Raw genomic sequence first — 22,196 nt, 5'->3', positions numbered from 1 at the left:
TTTAATCCCACCTGCTTTATCATGTCAAAAACAATACAACCCTGGAACCCTGAGCTGCCAATCCTGCTCCTCCTGCAACCAAGTCTCACTAATGGCTAAGATGCCACAAATTCCATGTGCTGATCCATGCTCTAAGCTCATCCACCTTTCCTGCAATATTCCTTGCATTCAAATATATGCAGCTCAGAATATTAGTCCCACCATGCTTAACCTTTTGATTTCTGACCTTGTACATGACTTAACAACATCTTTCTCCACAAACATTCTACTATCTGTTCTAGCGCTCTGGTTCCCATCCCCCTGCAACTCTAGTGTATATCCCACCCCCACCCCCTACTCCCATCCGTGCAGCACTAACAAACCTTTCTGCTAGGATATTAGTCCCCGTCCAGTTCAGGTGCAAACTGATCTTTCTGTACAGGTCCCACCTTTCCTGGAAGAGAGCCCACTGAACCCAAAATTAGAAGGCCTCCCTCTTGCACCAACTCCTTAGTCAAGTGCTAAACTGTATGATCTTCCTATTTCTGGCCTCACTAGCACATGGCATGGGTAGCAATCCTGAATTCAAACCCTGGAGGTCCTATCCTTAAACTTTGCACCTAACTTCCTAAAGTCACTTTGGAGGTCCTTGTCACCCATCCTACCAATATCATTGGTACCAACGTCAACCACAGCCTTTGGTTGCTCAACCTCCTTGGACTTGATCTGAAGTTTCTCTGACCCTGGCACCCAGGAGGTAACAAACCATCTGGGAATCTCATTCTCATCCACAGTACCTCCTTTCTGTTCCTCTAACCAATGAATCCCCTATCACTCCAGCTCACCTCTTTCCTTCCCTTCCCTTCAGAGCCACAGATCCAGACTCAGTGGCAGAGACACGCTCGCTGCGACTTCTCCCTAGTTCGCTCCTCCAACAGTATCCAAAGCAATATACTAATTATTGAAGGGAATGGCCACAGGGTACTCTGCACATTCTGCCTCATCCCTTTCCTTCTCCTGACAGTCGCTCAGGTACCTGTCTCCTACAACCTAGGGTTTCATCCAAGACTTCACCTGAATTCTCTGCACTGGAATTAGCAATTGCTCCCTCTGCAGAATTGACATTTGGACCACTTGTGACTGGTGACTCACTGCTGTATATCCCACTTCTAACTAACTACAAAAGTTTCAGTTTCTAAGTCTGTGCGTGTGTGAGGTCAAGTCCAGGATGTCTTCAGCTTTATTCATTTACGTAGACACTGATCCCTGGTCAAGTGACAATCTCAAAAGACTTAAGGACAAGAAAGATAGGTCAAGGATGGTGATAGTGGTTGGGCTGGTGTGAAAGGGGTTAGAAACATGAGATACACAAGGTGTAGTCTGTAAATCAGAAGAAATTGTGTTATATGGGCAAAATGGGGATTGAGAGAAAATTATTATGAGCCTACCATCGTTTTCAATGGCCACTGAAGAGTTCATAATGATCAGTCTCTTCTCAGAAGAACGAGCACTTTCCAACAAGATCCAGTGAAATATTCACTGAACATGAACACATTGTCAATTCATCCAAAGGCACGCAGTATGAAATGTGCTTTGCAATCCTCAGTTATTTGACATTATTACTTGGAGGAAAAATTTACAAACTATAAACAAATAGGAAACTTTGTTTTGGTAATAATTTTGCTTAAAATTTATAAATACACATCGTAATTTAGTGGTATAATATAATTATTCATCTACATATCAATACTTAAGAATGGATAAACATTTCTCCCTGTACTGACATGCAAATAACTGTTCTTCTTGCCATGTTGACCTTTAAACTTGTAATGCTCGATTAATCAGTTTCTTTTTTGCCGGTGTGAGTTTATCTGGAAATTTGATATCAAACTGGATGATGAGATTTCCTTTTTTTAATGGATCTTTGGATAAAGGCATTCCTTCTCCTGGGACTACCTTGGTGTATTTAGGACTGTGGGAAGAAAAAAGATGAGTTACCAGAAACAGAGTACATTTTCTATAAGTTCAAGAGCAGAGTCCACAGTTCTATACACAAATCTACTAAATATTAAATTTGGAAATGGGGGTAATTATAAGAGATGTCTCTTTCTTAAGTTGGGTGGTTAAATTTAAAACATTCATTGCTACTTCCTTACAACAAAGGCTGATTCAGTTTTTTGGATGTTTTGTCAGCATAAATGCAAAATCATTTTGCCAACACAGGAAATAACTAATAAGGATTCCAATTCTATGGATTAGTGCTTCTTCTGAGAGCTAGTTAGAGATGCTGGTGCAGCTATTGTATTGTTGTTACTGTATTTAGAGATCCATCATTCCTTGAAAGTGGTGTCACAGGTAGACAGGGTCATAAAGAAAGCTTTTGGCACATTGGCTTCCATAAATCAAAGTACTGAATACGGGATTCAGGTGTTATATTGAAATTGTATAAGACGTTGGCGAGGCCTAATTTTGAGTATTGTGTGCAGTTTTAGAGTTATAGAGTCATAGAAAGTACGTCACAGAAACAGGCCCTTTGGCCCATCTAGTCCTTGCCAACTATTCTAGCTGCCTACACCCATCAACCTGCTCCGGAACTATAGCCTTCCATTCCCCAACCATCTACAGTGGAGCAACTCTGTAGAATTTGCTACATCTCTGCATAAATATGACCTAAAATGTGATCAGATCTTCACGCAAGTCCTAAACCTAAAGAGAACCCAATTAAATAAATAACACAAAAAACATTACACTTGTTCATTTACTTATTGAGAGAAATGATCCAATATCATATGTGTTTGTTGGAAAAAGTATGTGAACCTCTGGGGTAATGCTTTCTACAAAAGCTATTTGGAGTCAGGTGTCCCAATCAATGAGATGAGTTTGGAGGTATGAGTTGTAGAGGTGTCCTGCCCTATAAAAAAGACACACAAAGTCAGGTTACTGCCAGAGCACTGCTCTTCTCAAGAGAGATCTGTTTATGTGCATCATGCCTCAAAACAACTTTCAGAAGATTTTAGAAGAATTGTAGAGATCCATGAAGCTGGAAAAGGCTACAAGAGCATTTCTAAAGACCTGAGTGTTCATTAGTCCACAGTAAGAGAAATTGTCTACAAGCGGAAGTAGTTCAGTACTGTTGCTACTCTGCTAGGAGCAGGTGCCTTGCAAAGACCACACCAAGAGCACAAGGTGCAATGCTGAAGGAGGTGAAAAAGAACCCAGGGTAACAGCAGAAGACCTGCAGAAATCTCTAGAACTTGCTAAAGTCTCTGTTCATGTTTCCACTATAAGAAAAACACTGGACAAGAATGGTGTTCATGGAAGGACACCACAGAGGAAACCACTGCTCTCCAAAAACACATTGCTGCACGTCTCAAGTTTGCAAAAGACCACCTGGATATTCCACAATGCTTCTGGTTCAATGTTCTGTGGACAGGTGAGACAAAAATTGAACTTTTTGGCAGAAATAAGGAAATGGCTGAGGCTTTGAATGACTATTTTGTATTGGTCTTCATGGTGGAGGACATATCTAACATGCCAAAGAGAGATGCTATGAATGTAATGGGATGTGAAGACCTCAAATACAATAGTTACCACTAAAGAGATAGTGCTGAGCAAACTTGTGGGCCTAAAGATAGACAAGTTCCCTGGTCCTGATGGAATACATCCCAGGGTACTGAAAGAAATGGCAGAAATTATAGTGGTGATGATTTACCAAAATTCTGTGGACTCTGGGCAGGTCCCAGCGGATTGGAAGATAGTGAATGTCACACCACTGTTCAAAAAAGGATGTCGGCAAAAGGCAGGTAACTATCGCCCAGTTAGTTTAACATCTGTAGTTGGGAAAATGCTTGAAGCTACCATTAATGGAGAATGGTTAGACATGACCTACTATGCATGAAGCCGTGCTGATGTCCTTAATCAGTCCATGTCTATCCAAATACTTATATATCTGATCCCTTAGAATACCTTCCAATAACTTTCCCACTACTGATGTCAGGCTCACTGGCCTATAATTTCCTAGTTTATTTTTACAGCCTTTCTTAAACAGCGGAACAACATTATCTATTCTCCAATTCTCTGGTACCTCATCTACCTACAGCAAAGATGCAAATAAAATTGAAAGTCTGCAGGGAAAATTTACAAGGATGTTGCTGGGACTTCAGGACCCCAGGACCCAAATTGAATAGGTTAGGGCTTTAATCCCTAGAGTGTAGAAGAATGAGGGTAGATTTGATAGAGGTATACAAAATCATGAGGGGTATATAAAGGGTAAATGCAAGCAGGCTTTTTCAACTGGGGTTGGGTGAGACTAGAACGATAGGTCATGGCTTAAGGGTGAAAGGTGAAATTTTAAGGGGAACATGAGGGGAAACTTCTTCACTCAGAGAGTGGTGAGAGTGTGGAATGAGCTGCAAGCACAAGCAATGGATGTGGTGTGATTTCAACACTTAAGAGACATTTGGTTAAGTATATGGATGAGAGGGGTATGGAGGGCTCTGGTCCGGTGCAAATTGGTGGGACTAGGCAGATTAATGGTATGGCATGGGCTGAGGGGTCTGTATCTGTGCTGTAAGTTTCTATGAGTAGTCATCAACAAGTGTAGGAGGAAACTCCAGTGCTGAGGTATGTAGTTGGCATTCAGCATTGGAGACTGCTTAAAGTGATAATACTGGAAAGAATGCAATCCAGACTATGGCACTAAAGACCAGAGACAGTTTTTAGGATTTGAGCAGAGGAATAACATATGTAAAGAAGTAGAAATGTTAGAGAGAGAAGTAGTACCACATTAGAGAGCAGCAGGCTAAGAAATATTATGAACAATATGAAGATTGGCTCAGAATGTTTGTATAAAAACATGCAAAGTGTAGATAATAAACTGTGATGTAAATGGACATGAGACAATGAAGTAAAAATGATTAGGGCAGGGTGCTTAATATTTGGATACATTTTCAATAAGTATATGTAAACAATAATGGGAGGTGCGAGGCAGAATCCATTTATTAGAGCTGAAAAGCAAATATGATCATGCCACAAGGACCATTCCATAGGCCTTCAAACATTAAGAGAAGAGAGGGGGAGTGGGGCGGGGGTAGAGAGAAAAGCAAATTTGTAAGGTGGTTATACAGATGTACAAAACTATGGAGTGGTAAATCTGAGGGTCAAGAGCCAATGTTACAGTAAAGAGAAAGGACTTTCCAAAATATGGAACTTTCTTGGTCAGTATGTTGTTGAAAGGAGGAGGAGGAATAGGGCCAAAAACAACTCTTGGGTAAGAGCGAACATCATAAGTTTTAGAATGATGATGGAGAATGGCAAGGAACAATCTGAAGCTGAATTCAAACTGACTGAGAGCTAAATTCAATGGGATGAGAGTGAATCTAGCCAAGAAAGGAAAGAAGGAAAAACCGGCACAGAAAAAATAGGAAAGGAAATGTGGGAGAAGATGCTCCAAGTATAGTATACGGACATTTCTACTGGAGAGAAAGGGAACTAAAGCCAGGCCTACTAGCATTACAATTGTGAAATGCCTCTTCAAGAAAGGGCATGCCATAGTTACTGCATATTACTATAGTTATAATAATCATGGAAAAGATTAAAAGATAGGTTTGAGGCAAGCTATCACAGTTTTGTAAAAGACAGTTCACATTTGACTAACCAAGTTAAATATGTTGACAAATTAATATGGAAGAATGATGATTGAATGGTGTAGATGTTTAATACATTGATTTTCAAAACCATTTAACAGAGAAGCACATAAAAGGCTAGTTATCAAAATTGAGCCCTATGGAATAAAATGGTCAGCATCAGCTTTAATAAGCAATTAGTTTATTAAATTGGGTCTCATCAGCAAGAACAATGAGTCAGCATACAGAGAGGAGGTGCAGCAGCTAACAGACTGGTGCAGAGCCAACAACCTGTCTCTGAATGTGAACAAAACAAAAGAGGTGGTTGTCGACTTCAGGAGGACACGGAGCGACCACTGTCTGCTGAACATCAACGACTCCTCTGTAGGGATCGTTAAGAGCACCAAATTTCTTGGTGTTCACCTGGCGGAGAATCCCACTTGGTCCCTCAACACCAGCTCCATAGCAAAGAAAGCCCAGCAGCGTCTCTACTTTCTGCAAAGGCTGAGAAAAGTCCATCTCCCACCCCCCATCCTCACCACATTCTACAGAGGTTGTATTGAGAGCATCCTGAGCAGCTGCATCACTGCCTGGTTCAGAAATTGCACCATCTCGGATCGCAAGACCCTGCAGCGGATAGTGAGGTCAGTTGAGAAGATCATCGGGGTCTCTCTCTCCGCCATTATAGACATTTACACCACATGCTGCATCCATAAAGCAAACAGCATTATGAAGGACCCCACGCACCCCTCATACAAACTCTTCTCCCTCCTGCCATCTGGCAAAAGGCACCGAAATATTCGGGCTCTCACAACCAGATTATGCAACAGTTTGTTCCCCCAAGCCATCAGACTCCTCAATACCCAGAGCCTGGACTGACACCAACCTACTGCCCTGTACTGTGCATATTGTCTTGTTTATTATTTATTGTAATGCCTGCACTGTTTTGTGCACTTTATGCAGTCCTGGGTAGGTCTGTAGTCTAGTGTAGTTTTTGTATTGTTCATGTCGCACCATGGTCCTTAAAAACTTTGTCTCGTTTTTACTGTGTACTGCACCAGCAGTTATGATCGAAATAACAATAAAAAGTGACTTGACTTGACTTGACTAGTTTAAGGGCAGGAAACTGTGTGTTAGGGTAAATGTCGATTAGAGATTCATGTGCAATGGTGTTCCCCAAGGGTCCAGTTAGCCTATTTTGATAAATGGGATTGACTTGCAAATTTAAATACAATGAAATTTCAAATTTGAGGTGCAGTAAACTCTGAAGGGCACCAATCAATTGCAACAATAAACAGATTGGCAAGAAAAGACATACAATTGGCCAACAATTAAACAGAGTAAATACTTACTGGACAATGTCATTGATTGGAATACTGAGAAACCTGTCATCTAGAGTCTCAATTTCCACAGTGTAACCTGTTAAAGCCTAAAATCCAAATTTACCAAGAATTATTATGATTTATGAATTGCACAAAAGCTCAAATCATAAAAATATGTATTATTCAACTGTTGATATATTCATTGGTAAATTAAAAATTTTCTCTTTTTTATGAATTGAAGTTGTTTTACCTGTTGGAGCATCAGAGTCGGGGTTATTATCACTGCCTTATATGACATGACATTTGTTGCTTTGCTGTAGCAGTACAGTACAGACATAAAATTACTATCAATTACAAAATAAATAAATGGTGCAAATAAAAGAATAATGAGATAGCGTTGTTGGGTTCGTGGACCATTCAGAAATCTGAAGGCAGAGGGGGAGAAGCTGATCCTATAACGCTGAGCGTGGGTCCTCAGGCTCCCACACTCCCTGTGGTAATAACGTGAAGGCAGTACATCCCAGATGGTGGGAGCCCTTCATGATGGACGCTGCCTTCTTAAGGCACCACCTCTTGAAGATGTTCTTGACAGTGGAGATGGTTACGCTCGTAGAATCTACAACCTTCTACAGCCTCTTGTGATTCTGTGAATTGGAGCCTCCATACCGGGCTTTAATACAACCATTTAGAATGGTCTCCACGTGCATTTACATGAAATTTGCAAGAGTCTTTGGTATAATAACAAATTGCTTTAAACTACTAACATTGTAGAGCCACTGAATTGCCTTCTTTGTGATTACGTCAATGTGCTGGGCCCAGGACAGATCCTCCGAGATGTTTACACTCAGGAGACTTGTTCACCCTTTCCACCGTTGACCCCTGAATGTGGAATGGTGCATGCTCTCTTGACTTCCCCTTCCTGAAGTCCACAATCTTGTCTTCCTGACATTGAGTGCGAGGTTGATCTTGCACAAAACCAGCTGATCTACCTCACTCCTGTAAGCTTCCTCGTGGTCTTCTGAGATTTTGCCAAGAACAGTGGAGTCCTCTGCAAATTTACAGATGGTACTTGAGCTGTGCTTAGCCACACAGTCATGAGCGTAGAGCAGCAGGCTCCCTGAAATGTGCCTGTGTTGACTGTTAGTGAGGACAAGTTATCTATACTGACAGTAGTCTCATGTACTGTTCCATGGACAGTATAGCTTCTTGATCTATGCCTCATCAGTAAGAACCAGCAGATATTTAACAGTAGTGACCACAGCTGAACTTGATCCTGTTCTCATATAACATTTATAGATCCCTGATTTCTATAAGGATTGCAAAGCAAGTATCAGGGAGCTCTGATTTTTTTTTGCTCTCTTCGCTAATCTAGGGCCATTTGCATTAAAATTATATAAATACATAAAGTATTTCTGTAAATGTAATGATTCATTCAGCAGTGGTAGAATACCTGGTTTGTTCTTCCATTGTGCTTCTCGCAGGGGGACCTCTAGCTCTCAGTCAGATTATTAATAGAAGCAGATCAAATGCACCATCCCAGCACCAAATTAAGAGTTCAAATCAATCCACTTATCTCATAGATATTCCATTAATTTGACAAAGCACATACAAATTTAAAATTTTACATTGGACTTTTTAAAAATAGAATTCTAAGTAGTTTCAAAGAACTTACATTTCTTAAAATAGGATATAAAAGAGCATCATTAATAATTCATAATCTATAGAGAATCAGGAAAATCCAATCTCCAATTTGCTGATGCTGGTCTTTACTAAGCTAGTAAACTTCAAACATGATTGATAATGGGAGATTTCAGTTGACCTCAGTGTCTTAAAGTGAAGAGAGTTTTGTTGAGCAAAGGAAAATACCAGCCAGGATTTTTGACATGATCAATATTTTATAATCCCATGTTGGGTCACATAAAGAGAAAACACTGGAACTAATTAACAGGTCTGGTGGCTTCTGTGAAAAAGGATTATTACTTCAGATTCACGCAAACACGAGGAAATCTGCAGATGCTGGAAATTCGAGCAACACACACAAAATACTGGTGGAACGCAGCAGGCCAGGCAGCATCCACAGGAGGAGGTACAGTCGACGTTTTGGGCCGATAGAAAATTTGTGGGCAGAACTGAAAAAGCGTGTGTGAGCAAGGAGGCCTACAAACCTGACTCAGTTACAGCAGTTCTGTCTGGAGGCATGGAACAAAATTCCAGCAACATACTGTGAGAAGCTTGTGGAAGGCTATCCAAACGTTTGACCCAAGTTAAACAATTTAAAGGCAATTCTACCAAATACTAACAAAGTGTATGTAAACTTCAGACCCACTGGGAAAGTGATGAAAGAAATAAAAGCTGAAATAAATCATTCTCCCTACTATTATTCTGACATTTCACATTCCTAAAATAAAGTAGTGATCCTAACTGACCTAAGGCAGTGAATGTTTTCTAGGATTAAATGTCAGGAATTGTGAAAAACTGAGTTTAAATGTATTTGGCTAAAATGTATGTAAACTTCTGACTTCAACTGTATGTCAATTGATATGTTAATGCCCAGGAATTTAAAGCTGCAACTTGAGTTAGTTGGGGCCTAGACTCACTCAGCCAGGTAGCAGAGTGAGTTTGATCCTTATCTTGAATCTTCAGTCACAGCTTCCTGATTATTACTCTACGTCATCAGAAGGAACTGGGTGGTGATGTCACCAGTAATTTCTTGTGAGGAAAATGTATGTGTCATGGGGATTCTTGGCCATACCACCATGACTTTTCTTGGTTTTACAGGTGTCCCATATCAAGTTCCAACTGTTCAAACAGTTTTTATTTCAGGTATAGAAATTACAGTACAATTGTAGATGGACACCAACCCTATTTCTCATGGACTACACTACTTCAATAGGACAGTTGTAGCTATGAGGCCTGAAGGCTGTTGGGCTTGCAGAGCTATAATAATTAATGGCAGCTATGAGAACTGCACAGAAGCAAGTGAAATGAGTGACCAAGATGGAGCATAATCTGGCTCATTTGGTCTGGTGTTTGTATTACTGAACAAAGTCAATGAGTTTCCATATGATTAACCTAAAGCTTTCTGAAGATCACAAAATACCCATCTGATATGAATTCCATCACCAACTTTCTAATATCTTCAAAATATTGAATCAAGTTGGAAAAATGGGACATACTCTTTTAGAAGCTGTACCAGAATTCCCAAATGATTTTTTTCTGAACGTCATCATAAGTACCCACTAACACTTTTTAGTACCCTCCAAGAGGATCACAACCTTGTCCTGGTTTGAAGGCTTGCATTCTCAATGACCCAGAGAGCAATGCTGGCCAGAGACAGAGCCTTATGCTTCAGCCCTTGGTAGGGTCATCCGTGCCAAAAAGGTCAAAAGGTAGAGGCCAGACTAAGAGTGGTTCATCAGTAATTCAGATCCAGGGGTTCCGCTCAGGGCTAACAACACTGACTGGTCGAACAAACCTGTAACGGAAGCAGCAACGAAGAATCAAGACCTTCATTGCTGCCCTAAATGCCAGGAGTGCAATAAGTAAGTACGTACTTACTAGTACAGGCCAAAATCAAATTATTGGTTTAATTTTAATATTTGTCAGGTTGTCATTAGGAAAGTTTGAACAGGTAGGTTAGTATCTGCTGGAGTTTAAACAGCAAGAAGGGATTTGATTGAAAAGTTAAGTACCTGATAGGTCTGGACAGGAAGAATGTGCAGAAAATGTTTACTCTTGAAGCTTTTGAAGCTCAAGGTGACAGTTTTTTTTCTTTCTGGTGGTCATGATAATTTGGAACTATCTTCCTTAAAGGGCAGTGGAAGCAAAGTTTTTGAATATTTTTAAGGCAGATATATAGGCTGTTGAAAAGCACGGAGGTGAAGGCAGACTGAGTTGAACGTGTGATTAGTCATAATGACTCTGGCATAAAGAATTGTGTGGCTTTCTTCTGATCCTAATTTTTACGTTCCTGGTTTTGTTTGTGCTTTTATACTTTGGCAGAGTGGACTCAGAGGGCCAAATGGCGTAATTCTGCTCCAATGTCTAATGGTCTTACATACCTACAGCTTGCACATACCTTTGCCAACTCTATAGGAGCATTGTAAATGAGATCATTTTTGTCACGGCAGAACCATGGGTGTGGTTTGTCTTTCACAACAAATATTATGTCTGACGGAATATTATTTGGACCCTGCATGAAACAAAAGTAATAAATCTCATTAACGATTGCGAATTAGCAGTTAAATTTCTTAGTACTTACAAGCATCATTCAAGGAATCATTGTTTATAACTTTTAACAATTAAAGTAGACATATTTTATATTATCATATAACCAACTTAGAAACATGGGTCACTGAGGCAAATAGCATTGACGTTTGATTGCCAGAATATAAGAGAATCAGAATAAGAATCAGGTTTAATCTCACTGGCAGATGTTATGAAATTTGTTTTATGCCAGATGTACAGTGCAATACACAATAAAATGCTAAATATTACAATAAGAATTATTATATACAAAATAAGCTGTTCCCAGATTTGGAACCTGACCCGGATCTGGGCCATACCCTCCAAATATCCGGACCTGCCTCTTGGTTTTTTTGCACTACCTTACTTTCCATTTTCTATTTATGAGAGCGGGAAGCGCAGAATCAAATATCGCTGTGATGATTGTACGTTCTAGTATCAATTGTTTGGCGACAATAAAGTATAAAGTAGTGTAGAAAGAAAGCAAAATAAAGAAAAAAATAGTGAGGTAGTTTACATGGATTCATTGTCCATTTGGAATTCTGATGACAGAGGGGAAGAAGCTGTTCCTAAAATGTTGAGTGTGTGCCTTCAGGCTCCCGTACCTCCTCTTAGATGGTAGCAATGAGAAGAGGGCATATCCTGGGTGATGAGGGTCCTTAATGATGGATGTTGACTTTTTGATGCAGCGCCTTTTGAAAGTGTCCTCAATGTTAGGGAGGCTCGTGCCCATGATGGAGCTCCCAGTGCAGCCTCCTTTACATTGGTGAGAACCATTGTAAATTGGGGACTGCTTCCTCGAGCACTTCCGCTTCATCCACCACAAGCGGAACTTCCCGGTGGCCAAATATTTGAAATTTGACACGATGGTCCATGGTCTCCTCTTGTGCCCAGATGAGGTCAGCCTCAGGGTAGGGGAGGAACACCTTACATTCTGTCTGGGTAGCCTCCAACCTGATGATATGAATATCGATTTCTCCCTCTGCTTAAAAAAATCCCCCCCATTCCTCTATTCCCCACTCTGACTGTTGTTTTACCTCTTCTCACCTGCCTATCACTTCCCACTGGGTCCTCTCCTCCTTCCCTTTTTCCTATTGTCCACTTTCCCCTCGTATCAGATTCTTTCTTCTCTAGCCCTCGGCTTTTCCCATCCACCTGGCTTCACCCATCACCTTCTAGCTAGTCTCCATCCCCTCCACCCCCAACCTTTTTATTCTGCTATCTTCCCCTTCCTTCTCAGTGCTGAAGATGGGTCTCGGCCCAATGAGTGCTCCTGACATGCTGACATGCTGAGTTCCTCCAGCATTTTGTGTGATGCTTTTGGAGTTGGACGAGTTTGCAAATTCCTGTAGCTCTTGCCAATCCTTGGTAGTGATATGGATGTAACCTTCCAGTGATATAGATGGATATTGATATGGGCTTGCACAGCATCTCTGATGGTAATGTTCCACAAACCATGTAATACGTTTCATGAAGAAGTCTGCAGACGCTGGAATTTCAAGCAACACGCACAAAATGCTGGTGGAACGAGCAGGCCAGGCAGCATCTCTAGGAAGAGGTACAGTCGACGTTTCGGGTCAAGACCCTTCGTCAGGACTAACTGAAAGAAGAGATAGTAAGAGATTTGAAAGTGGGAGGGGGAGATCCGAAAAGATAGGAGGAGACAGGAGCACGAGGGATGGAGCTAAGAGCTGGAAAGTTGATTGGCAAAAGGGATATGAGGCTAGAGAAGGGAGTAATACGTTTGATGTTTTTACTGTTACTGTTGGCTTTTTGCCTTCTTAAATGATTCCACTTAAAAGTAGCTAAAACTATTAGGCCAGATTTTCCAAAGTGAAGATCACTGTCTGTACTTGGTGCTTGATTTCCTTTAACTTATATTTGGAATCTAGATGGAAGACCTTGGTGCCTTAATCAGTTCTGCAAGTGAGCGGCAAGATCTGAATGAAAGAAGACACCTGTAAATTGGTCAAGATTCAAGTTATTTATCACTTGTACATCAAAACACACAGTGAATTGCTGTGTTCGTGTTAACAACTAACACACTCGAGGGTGTGCTGTGGGCAGCCTACAGATGGCGCCACCCATTCCAATGCCAACATAGCATGCCCATAATGCTTGGGAGAACAACACAAAACACAACAAAACAGAACATAACAAGCAACAAAACAACAACAGCAAAGCAAGTCCCATTCCTCCCTCCCATACACACACGAACACAGTCCTCCAATCTCAGGACAGGCTGCCTTCAGACTCAAGTGGATTCGGACTAAGACACAGAGATTCGCAGATTCGGGCTCCAGCCAAAGGGCCTCGGTCTCCAGACCGTTAATTTCAACTCTCAAGCCTCAGTCCTCAGTATCAATCCCAGGACCCGCTAATCATCCAGTGCTAGGCCCTGAACTCTGGTCTCACTGATTCACAAACCCAAAGGGTCATTGGACCCCATGCCTCCTGTCCACATGGAACATCGACTGCATAATCTGCTGACAACTCACTGGCCCTGGGAGGAGCATCCACCACCCTTGTCCATGCTGGTCTGCCAGCTCGACATCCGACCACAGATGACCCACATCTACATTGCTGACCTTCGAACAAAGAGCAGAGGTTTAGACTCCAGCCTGACCTCTAATTCCCCCCACGTTCCTGTTCCTAAACCCTAAGCTGATTCTTAACTCCTCTCCAAAAAAGAACCAAAAAAATAACAATTCTATCTGAGCTGCGACCTTGTTGGAGATCACAGCTCGGCGCCATCTTGGAAAGTCAGGCAGAAGCCGAGCATCTAGGCTATCTCAGAAATGCTACTGTTATGTTTTGTAACTCCAAACATTAAACTAATCAAAAGAAGATAAACAAGGGATAAACAGATGGATGTAACTTAGTTTTTTTAAATTTTGGAGAGGCGCGCTTATGACATGGTGCCATGGTGATGTGTGCCATTAATGTACTTTTACATATAACACATAATGAATTAAACTGCAAAGAATCCTTAATCAGACAATAAATTTACAATGTTACTGAAATATTAAATACACAACACTCCTCCCCAACTCAATATAGAACATACCTCAACTTTTTTATATATGTACAGTATACACAGTGTACTATATACAAGGAGAAGGCAGAAGAATGCGGTTAAGGGAGATAATGAATCAGCCACGATGGAATGATGAAGCAGACTCAATGGGCCAAATGGCCTAATTCAGGTTTTGTGGTCTTATCTTCTAACTGAATTACTCATACCTATTCTGCCATTCAATGCTCACTAAACTTTATTTCAATTCCATCCATGTATCCATTCCTCTTAATAACTTTGTATAACAAAAAACTTAAACAGCCTCAGAATTAAAATTACTAATTGATTTAATGTGTGCTACTCTGTTTTTTTTGCACTATTTGAATCCTCAGTTATTGTATGATTCATCTGAAATGGTTAAGGCAATGGCAGAGCATGAAAATTACTTACTTAATATTTCTGATGGTGGCAATTCTAAAATTCCGCCTGGGTTATTGCAGGCCTGGAACTGAGAGCCCCCGTCTCTCATCATCAGCATAAACTGAAGTGAAATAGAGCCAGTGAAGGATACTGGCATGTGATGAATGGGTTATGACTGCTGCCAGGAAATTGGGCAGACAGTTCCAAATTCGGTGAACCAGCTGGATGTTGAGGGAATTGAATCTTCATTCACTTTCGATTCATACTGATACTGACCTTGCTGGTTGGGGCCGAGGATTTAACGGCATGCAGTGCAATCTATAGCTCTCCACATCTGGGAAAAGTCCTCTATAGGTAATGCCAGGGCTCTCATTTTTCACCTCACTGAATTCACAGGGAGAATTGTTTAGCTTTGCTTTCTAGAGTAGAGAGCTTTGGTTACCTCCCTGACACAGCAGTGGAGTGAAAACTGAGCTGTAAATGACATCACCTGCTGCAGCCTGAGATTGTGGAATTAGCATTAGATCCCACACTGATGAGGGGAAAGGAGAAAACTGATAGAGATCACAAAAGAGAAAGGAAAGAAAAATAAGCAAAAATGCAAAATTTATTTAAAAAGATGTATGTTAAGTATTACAATGCCTTGATGTAGCATAAGAAAAAGAAAACCATGAGTTGCAGTTGGCCATGAATTCCAGCTAACACACATCAGATGAATATGAATGTAAGGTTCCTTGCAACTCAGTCACATGACTGGCTAGCTGAGTGCCTACTAAGGATGAATATCAATAAGAGCCTCAAGTTTAAGGCAGATGTAGCTGGCATTAGAGTTAGCTGACACTTTAAATAACTATGTTAGGAATGGATAACTTCCCTTAAGGCTGCAAAATCACTCTGTTCATTTTCACTGCATTCTAATCTGTGGAAAAAAATATATATGATCTATCTCATACACAACAGATCAACCTGTGAACAGACATTTAAAGCATAAGCAGGCATGTATTTTCAAGTTTAAAAAATTATAAATACAAGTAGATTAAATCTGGTGTACTGTTCTGCAGCCCTTATTTAGTGTTGTTACTGAGCAATCAGCATAAAGCTAGAAATAAAATCAGTGACTTGATTGCACCCATTTTTTGTGAGAATGTATGAATAGGGAGAGGCACTCAGTTCAAATCTATGTTGTTATTCAGTATGAGCATGGTTGATTTGCCCAGCCCTTATATATTCTCTTCTTTGTCATTTCATCAAAGCTCTCAATTTCTTATCCTTAAAGAAACTAACTCTTCCTTTTTAAATAGCTCCAATGATCTCTCTTTGGATTGGAGAGTTCCAGAGATTCACCAGTCTCTGCAAGAAGCTCTTTTGCACTTTGTCTTTAAATGATCACACCTTAATCATGGAAATATGCCTCCTTGTTTGAGACTCTCACTAATGGAAACATTTCAACATCTGCATTATCTTATGTCATCAGGATCTTATATACCTCAATAAGGGTCACCTCTCATTTTTCTAAACCCCAAAGAATATCAATTCAATTTATTTTGCTGTTTATGAAAGAACAATCCTCCCTTCCCAGGAACTAGCCTAGTGCATCTCTTTTGAAATTGTAACAAAACTTCCCAATTTCTAAACTCCAACCCTCTTGCCATAAATGCCAACATGGCTTCCTAATGAATTGCTGCACCTTTCTGCCAACCTTTTGCAATTCATTCACAAGAACACCTAGAGCACTTTGTACTTTGCTCATCTGTAATCTTCCCCCATTAGCTAATAGTCTTACCAAAGTGCATGATCTGACATTTTCCCACATTAGACTCCATTTGCCAAGTTTTCACCCACTTACTCAACATCCTGTTGCAGAGTTTAAATATTCTCATTGTAAAATGCCCTCTCACCTATTTCTGTGTCATTGGCAAACTTACACTTTGCTCTTCTTTCACGTCTTTACTGTAAGTCGTAAATAAATGAGTGAATAATGAAACTGGTCCTTGGGCCACTTCAATAGTTATGTCTTTCCAACTCTCCCTAACCAATGGTCAATCCATGCTAACACAATTCCCCAAATATCATATGCTGTTCTCTTGTGCCACAGCCTTTCATGTACCAGCTTGTCAAGTGTCCTATGATACCTATTGGCTTTACTTTGTGCGTGTGTGTGTGGTTGTGTGTGGGTGGGGGGTTACATCCTCAAAGAACTCAAGCAACTTTGTAAAAATATAATTTACTTTTCATAACACCATGTGGATGATATCAACCTTCATGAAATGACAAGCCATTTCTTCTTTAATTATAGACCCAGTACCTTGCTAATAACAGACATTAAACTAGCGGTCCTATTTTTGTCTCACTCTTTTCATGAACATTGGAGTCACGTTTGCAGTTTTCAATCTACTGATACTTCCCCGGAATTTTGAATAACTTCAACAAATCCTTGGAACCATTTCCTTCGTATTCCTCAGGTGCAGGTCATTGTGAACTGGGAGCTTGTCTGTCTTTTGTCCATTAGTTTTTCCAAAGCAGATGACCCCTTTATGAACTGGGTGTTGCATTTCTAGAAACGGTCTGTAATGCAGTTTTCTCATAACATTTTATCTTTTTCACAAAAATTCCATGAGAGTGAATTTTATTCAGCATTTCAAGTTTTTGGTTAATAATTTTGTGAACGCTATAAGATCAATTTCATTTTTTGAATGGCCATAATGAAGGGGGCTGCTTGAACCATGAACTTTGCAATAGTGATTTTACAAGTTCCTCAGTACTGTTTTAAACTAGGCCATCAGATATCTTTGGGATATTTCTGGAGTCTTCTACTGTGAAGACTGATGTAAATTAATTTAACTTATCTGTTAGTTCCTTTTTCCTGTTATTAATTTCCAAGTCTCACTCTCTAAGGGTTGCACACTAACTCAGTCAACCACTTATTTTCTGCAATAATTTTAGTACTGTCATTGGCAACATAGGATCCAGAACCATAGACAACAAAATAGCTTTTTAATTTTCCTTCTCTCCTAGCACCTTGTGAAACCTGCTACAACCATCCTAATTGGTACATGACTTCATTGCACTTAAGCCTGAGTTAAGCCTTGGATATTGACCTCTTATACACTATTTACAAGCTAAACACCGAATTGACAAAATAAGATCTTCATGCCTAAATATAGCTCAGAATTCTTGTAGGCAAAAATTAAAAGATCTACTTCTTTCCTGGGCGTAGAATTTGCAATATAACTCACAACTATATTTGACGATCTCAAAGTATTGGCAGGCAGGAAAGGAATAACTGTCAACTACAGGCTAAAAATCTTTAAAAATAATTTGCCATTTGCTGCTTTCTCAAAAGCCAGATAAGAAAACAAGTTTTTTAAAAAAAAATAATAGTTCTACCTTCTAGTGTCAGGTTATAACATGCTAATACTGCTGCTTCATGCAGGTAGTCATTGGATCAGCAAAGTACAACTGATAGAAATTTAAGCAGATTACATCATTATCATCTCAATCTTTTCCAATATTATACAGTCACTGGCCACTTTATTAGGTACACCTGCTTGTTAATGCAAGTATCTAATCAGCCAATCATGTAGCTGGTTCCTTAAGGTTGTTATAACCAGGGGTTGTGATGGGGGAAACAAACTCCCACTACCTATTAAATGCTCCCAATGGTATGTGCCTCAAATAGCTTCTGATAACCATGATCAGCTCCTGGCCTTCACACGTGGCTTAGCTACAAAGCCTGGTGGAACCATTTCTACTGACAGGAGAAGGGGCAAAGGCAGGTTACTGGTGCCTTACTTGAAAAAGGATATACTGGCTTTGGAGATAGCACAGAGGAGGTTCACCAGGTAGAATCCAGAAATGAGGGGGTTAGACTATGAGGAAAGACTGAGCCACCTGGAACTGAACTTGGTGGGATTCAGAAGAATGAGAAGAGATCTTATAGAAACATATAAAATTATGAAAGGGATAGAAAAGACAGGCAGGAAAGTTGTTTCCACTGGTAGGTGAGACTAGAACTAGGGGACACAGCCTCAAGATTTGGCAGAGTAGATTTAGGACAGAGATGAGGAGGAACTACTTTTCCCAGAGAGTGGTGAATCTGTGGAATTCTCTGCATAATAAAGCAGTGGAGGCTACCTAAGTAAATATATTTAAGACCAGGTTGGATAGAAGTTTGCATAGTTGGGGAATTAAGGGTTATGGGGAAAAGGTAGGTAGGTAGGTGGAGATGAGTCCATGGCCAGATCAGCCATAATTCTATTGAATGGCAGAGCAGGCTCGACAGACCAGATGGCCGACTCCTGCTCATATTTCTTGTGTTATTAACACTAGTCGCTTTAGGAAGATGGGGCTTGTCAACCATGGTTGGCAGCTCATTGAGAACAGGAAAACTCTGATCTAAAACCTCTACAGTCTTGCGACTATACCCTCTCATGGGAAGGCTTTGGGAATAAACCCTGAAGGAAAAATCCAGAGCTCGAGTTCCTAAGGCAGTCCGTTGAGGTCAACATTGACAGGCAACTGCTATGACAATGCTGGTACCAAACTGTACCAGTCATTGCCATTCCTTTGGGTTCTTTAGATGCGTGAAAAGGGAGAGCTTGCTCCATGGGAAACAGCTTGCTCTCCATATTGTAGTGACCAAGCTTGTGTATCTAGACAACTAGGATGCAACACCCGTGGTCAACCCTAACCAATGGAGGCCTGCCTCAATCATGTAGCAGTAACTCAATACATAAAAGCATGTAGACATGGGCAAGAGGTTCAGTTGTTCACTCAAACATCAGAATTGAGGAAAAATATGATCTACCTAAATTTGACCATGGAATGATTATTGGTGCCAGATGGGGCGATTTGAGTATCTCAGAAACCACAGATCTCCTGGGATTTTCACGCACAACAGGCTTTCGAGTTTACAGAGAACAGCGTGATAAAGAAAAGTCATCCAGTGAGGGCTTAAATACCTTGTTAATGATGGAAGTCAGTGGAGAATGGCCAGGTTGGTTCAAGCTGACAGGAAAGGTGACAGTAACTCAAATAACCACATATTACAACAGTGGTGTGCTGAAAAGCATCTCTGAACGCACAATGTCAAATCTTGAACTGGATGGGCAACAGCAGCAGAAGACCACGATGATACACCTCCTGTACTTAATAAAGTGGCCACTGAGTGTTTGTGGTTGCTGGGAAAGGGATAGAATTTAAATGTGTTGAAATTAATTTTCAGTGCAGCTTTAAAAATATAATAAATAAACCAAAAATCTATTCCTAAATCTTGAGAAAGGGAATGCTGTAAAGTGGGAAGAATTTCTGAAAGACGTTTCCTCGGATCCTGCATAAAGCTAGCACTGTTCTTTCAACGTGGTTCTCCAGCCAGAAGTTAGCCTGCTTAACAGTTTAGACTTTCAATTGTGTAAAGAATATTCTGAATGAAGTAGGTTGCTATGGATGTGAGCTACTGGAAGGAGACTGTGGCGTCTAATACACAATTTAAGAGGTTAGGTTTCAATGATGTGAGTTCATGAAAGAGGGGAGGGATGTAGCGCATGCCTTTTCAGTAAAATCTTCCCTCTCCTTTCTATACCCGCGTTATATCTGGAAGTGGGGTGAAGGGGAGGGGTGAATGGAAATGGATTGGGTATCAAGACTCGGTCTTTAAAGTTTCAAGATCTTACTTCAATTTGCTTTTCCCAGGCTGCAATTTTTATTTTCAATTACACTCCAAGTACCTGGTCTCCTTCATTTGGGAATGTGATTTTGGTTCCTGACAACCAGCCTGGTTTAACTTGAATGGTTAGAATCTTATCCTTAATGCTTGAAGTGTGGCCATCTTCATTCATAACCTGTTTAATGATAACAAACCGAATGAATTGTAATTTAACATAAAATTATTAAAATAAAATTCTAATCAATTCAGTTAGAAAGTAAATGTGCCCAGACCTACATAAAAAATCAACTTATTTATGGAGGAAATGGTTAAGTGTTTAAGATTTTATGCTGTGTTTCTGCATGTTAAGACACTTATCCCTTCACTGAATGTGAGCGTCATTGGCAAAGCCAACATTTAACCCCTTTCCCTTCCAAACTTGAGAAGATAGCGGCAACCAAAGTTTTTTTTTGTGTGTTACAGACTGTGTAGTGATGATCTAGCAACAACAAAGGTACACTGATAGATTTCTAAATCAGGATAACATGTGACTACAACGGAGGTCATAGGTAATGCTGCTCCCATGCAGCCCTACTTCTAGGCAATAGAAGTTATATTTTCGAAAAATGCTACTGAAGGATCCTTGCAAATTTCTGAAATGTATTTTGCATTGCACTTGTGTACTGACAAATGACAATAAACAATCTTGAATCTTGAATATGGTGTGGTTTGCAGTGAAGGCCCATCAGTGGTGGAGGGGTTGAACGTTTAGGGTAATAATAGGGTGCCAATCATGCAGGTTGCTTTCATGTGGATGGTGTTGCATGGAAACTTGTAAATGGTGAAAAAGCTTTGAAGGATCAGGTTAGGAATCACTCACCTTAAATAACCCATTCTCTGACAAGGTATTATGTCACAGGTTTTTAATGTGGTTGTTATAATCACATTTTTGGAGACCACCTAGAGTGTTGATGTTAGCAAAATTGGCAATGGAAATGCTGTTAGATGCCAAGGAAGGAATTAGACACTTTGTTGGTGGATTTTTTTATATTCAGTTTTTGGATGTTGGCATCACTAGTAATGCCAACTCCTTGCTCATCCTTACTTGTCCTTGAAATAGTGGTAGTGAGCTGCTGCCTTAAACTCCTCTTGAATATGAGTTTAGATGGGGAGTTCCATCATTTAGACCTAGTATGAATGAATACCTAAGATAATTCCAAGCACGATGATATACAATTTGGAGAGGAACTGCAGGTGGTGGTGCTTACATGCACATGCTGCTCTTGCTGATAGAAATCTTAAGCTTGGGACCTGCTGTCAGATAAGCTTCCACGAGTAACTGGAGTGCATTTTGGATTGTTATACACAGCGGCCATAATGCATCAATGGTGGAGGGAATGAGTGTTTAAGGTGGTAGATGGGAAAAACAAAATGTGTGAAGTTGTCATTACTAGGGAGCTGGTACTTGGGGAAACTAAAAGGTCTGAAGGTAGTAAGTCACCTAGACCAGATGATATACATCCCAGGGTTTTGAAAGAGACTTTGGAGGCATTAGTAGTGATCTTTCAAAAATCAATTGATTCTGGCATGGTTCCAGAGGAATGGAAAATTGCAAATGTCACTCCACTCTTCAAGAAGGGAGAGAGGCAGAAGAAAGGATATAGGCCAGTTAGTCGGACCTCAGTGGTTAGGAGGATGTTGGAGTCAATTGTTAAGGATGGGTTTCGGGGTACTACGAAACACATGATAAAATAGGCTGTAGTCAGCATGGTTTCCTCAAGGGAAAATCTTGCCTGACAAATCTGTTGGAATTCTTTGAAGAAATAACAGGTAGGACAGACAAAGGAGAATCGGTGGATATTGTGTACTTGTACTTGCAGAAGGCCTTTGAAAAGGTGCCACACATGAGGCTGTTTAACAAGGTAAGAGCCCATAGTATTACAGGA

The 22,196-nt window shown here is 40.4% G+C and overlaps 1 protein-coding gene across 2 annotated transcripts in view; it reads right to left on the bottom strand.

Annotated features, from left to right (window-relative positions):
• Positions 1–22,196, bottom strand: part of dnajb13 (DnaJ heat shock protein family (Hsp40) member B13) — a 57,318-nt gene that overhangs the window by 5,648 nt on the left and 29,474 nt on the right. Inside the window, exons 5-8 of one of the 2 annotated variants that reach the window (XM_063052922.1) lie at positions 20,333–20,446; positions 11,004–11,117; positions 6,956–7,032; positions 432–1,951 (exon numbers count right to left, since the gene is read on the bottom strand). In XM_063052922.1, the coding sequence (XP_062908992.1) occupies positions 1,798–1,951; positions 6,956–7,032; positions 11,004–11,117; positions 20,333–20,446 (459 nt within the window). In that variant the 3' untranslated portion in view covers positions 432–1,797. Of the gene's footprint in view, positions 1–431; positions 1,952–6,955; positions 7,033–11,003; positions 11,118–20,332; positions 20,447–22,196 lie in introns of those variants that run through there. The other variant, XM_063052923.1, reaches the window with a different exon arrangement.

Source organism: Mobula hypostoma, chromosome 7 (genome assembly GCF_963921235.1).
Source record: "Mobula hypostoma chromosome 7, sMobHyp1.1, whole genome shotgun sequence".
Classification (NCBI taxonomy): domain Eukaryota; kingdom Metazoa; phylum Chordata; class Chondrichthyes; order Myliobatiformes; family Myliobatidae; genus Mobula; species Mobula hypostoma.
This window is presented reverse-complemented; position numbering and strand designations above follow the sequence as displayed.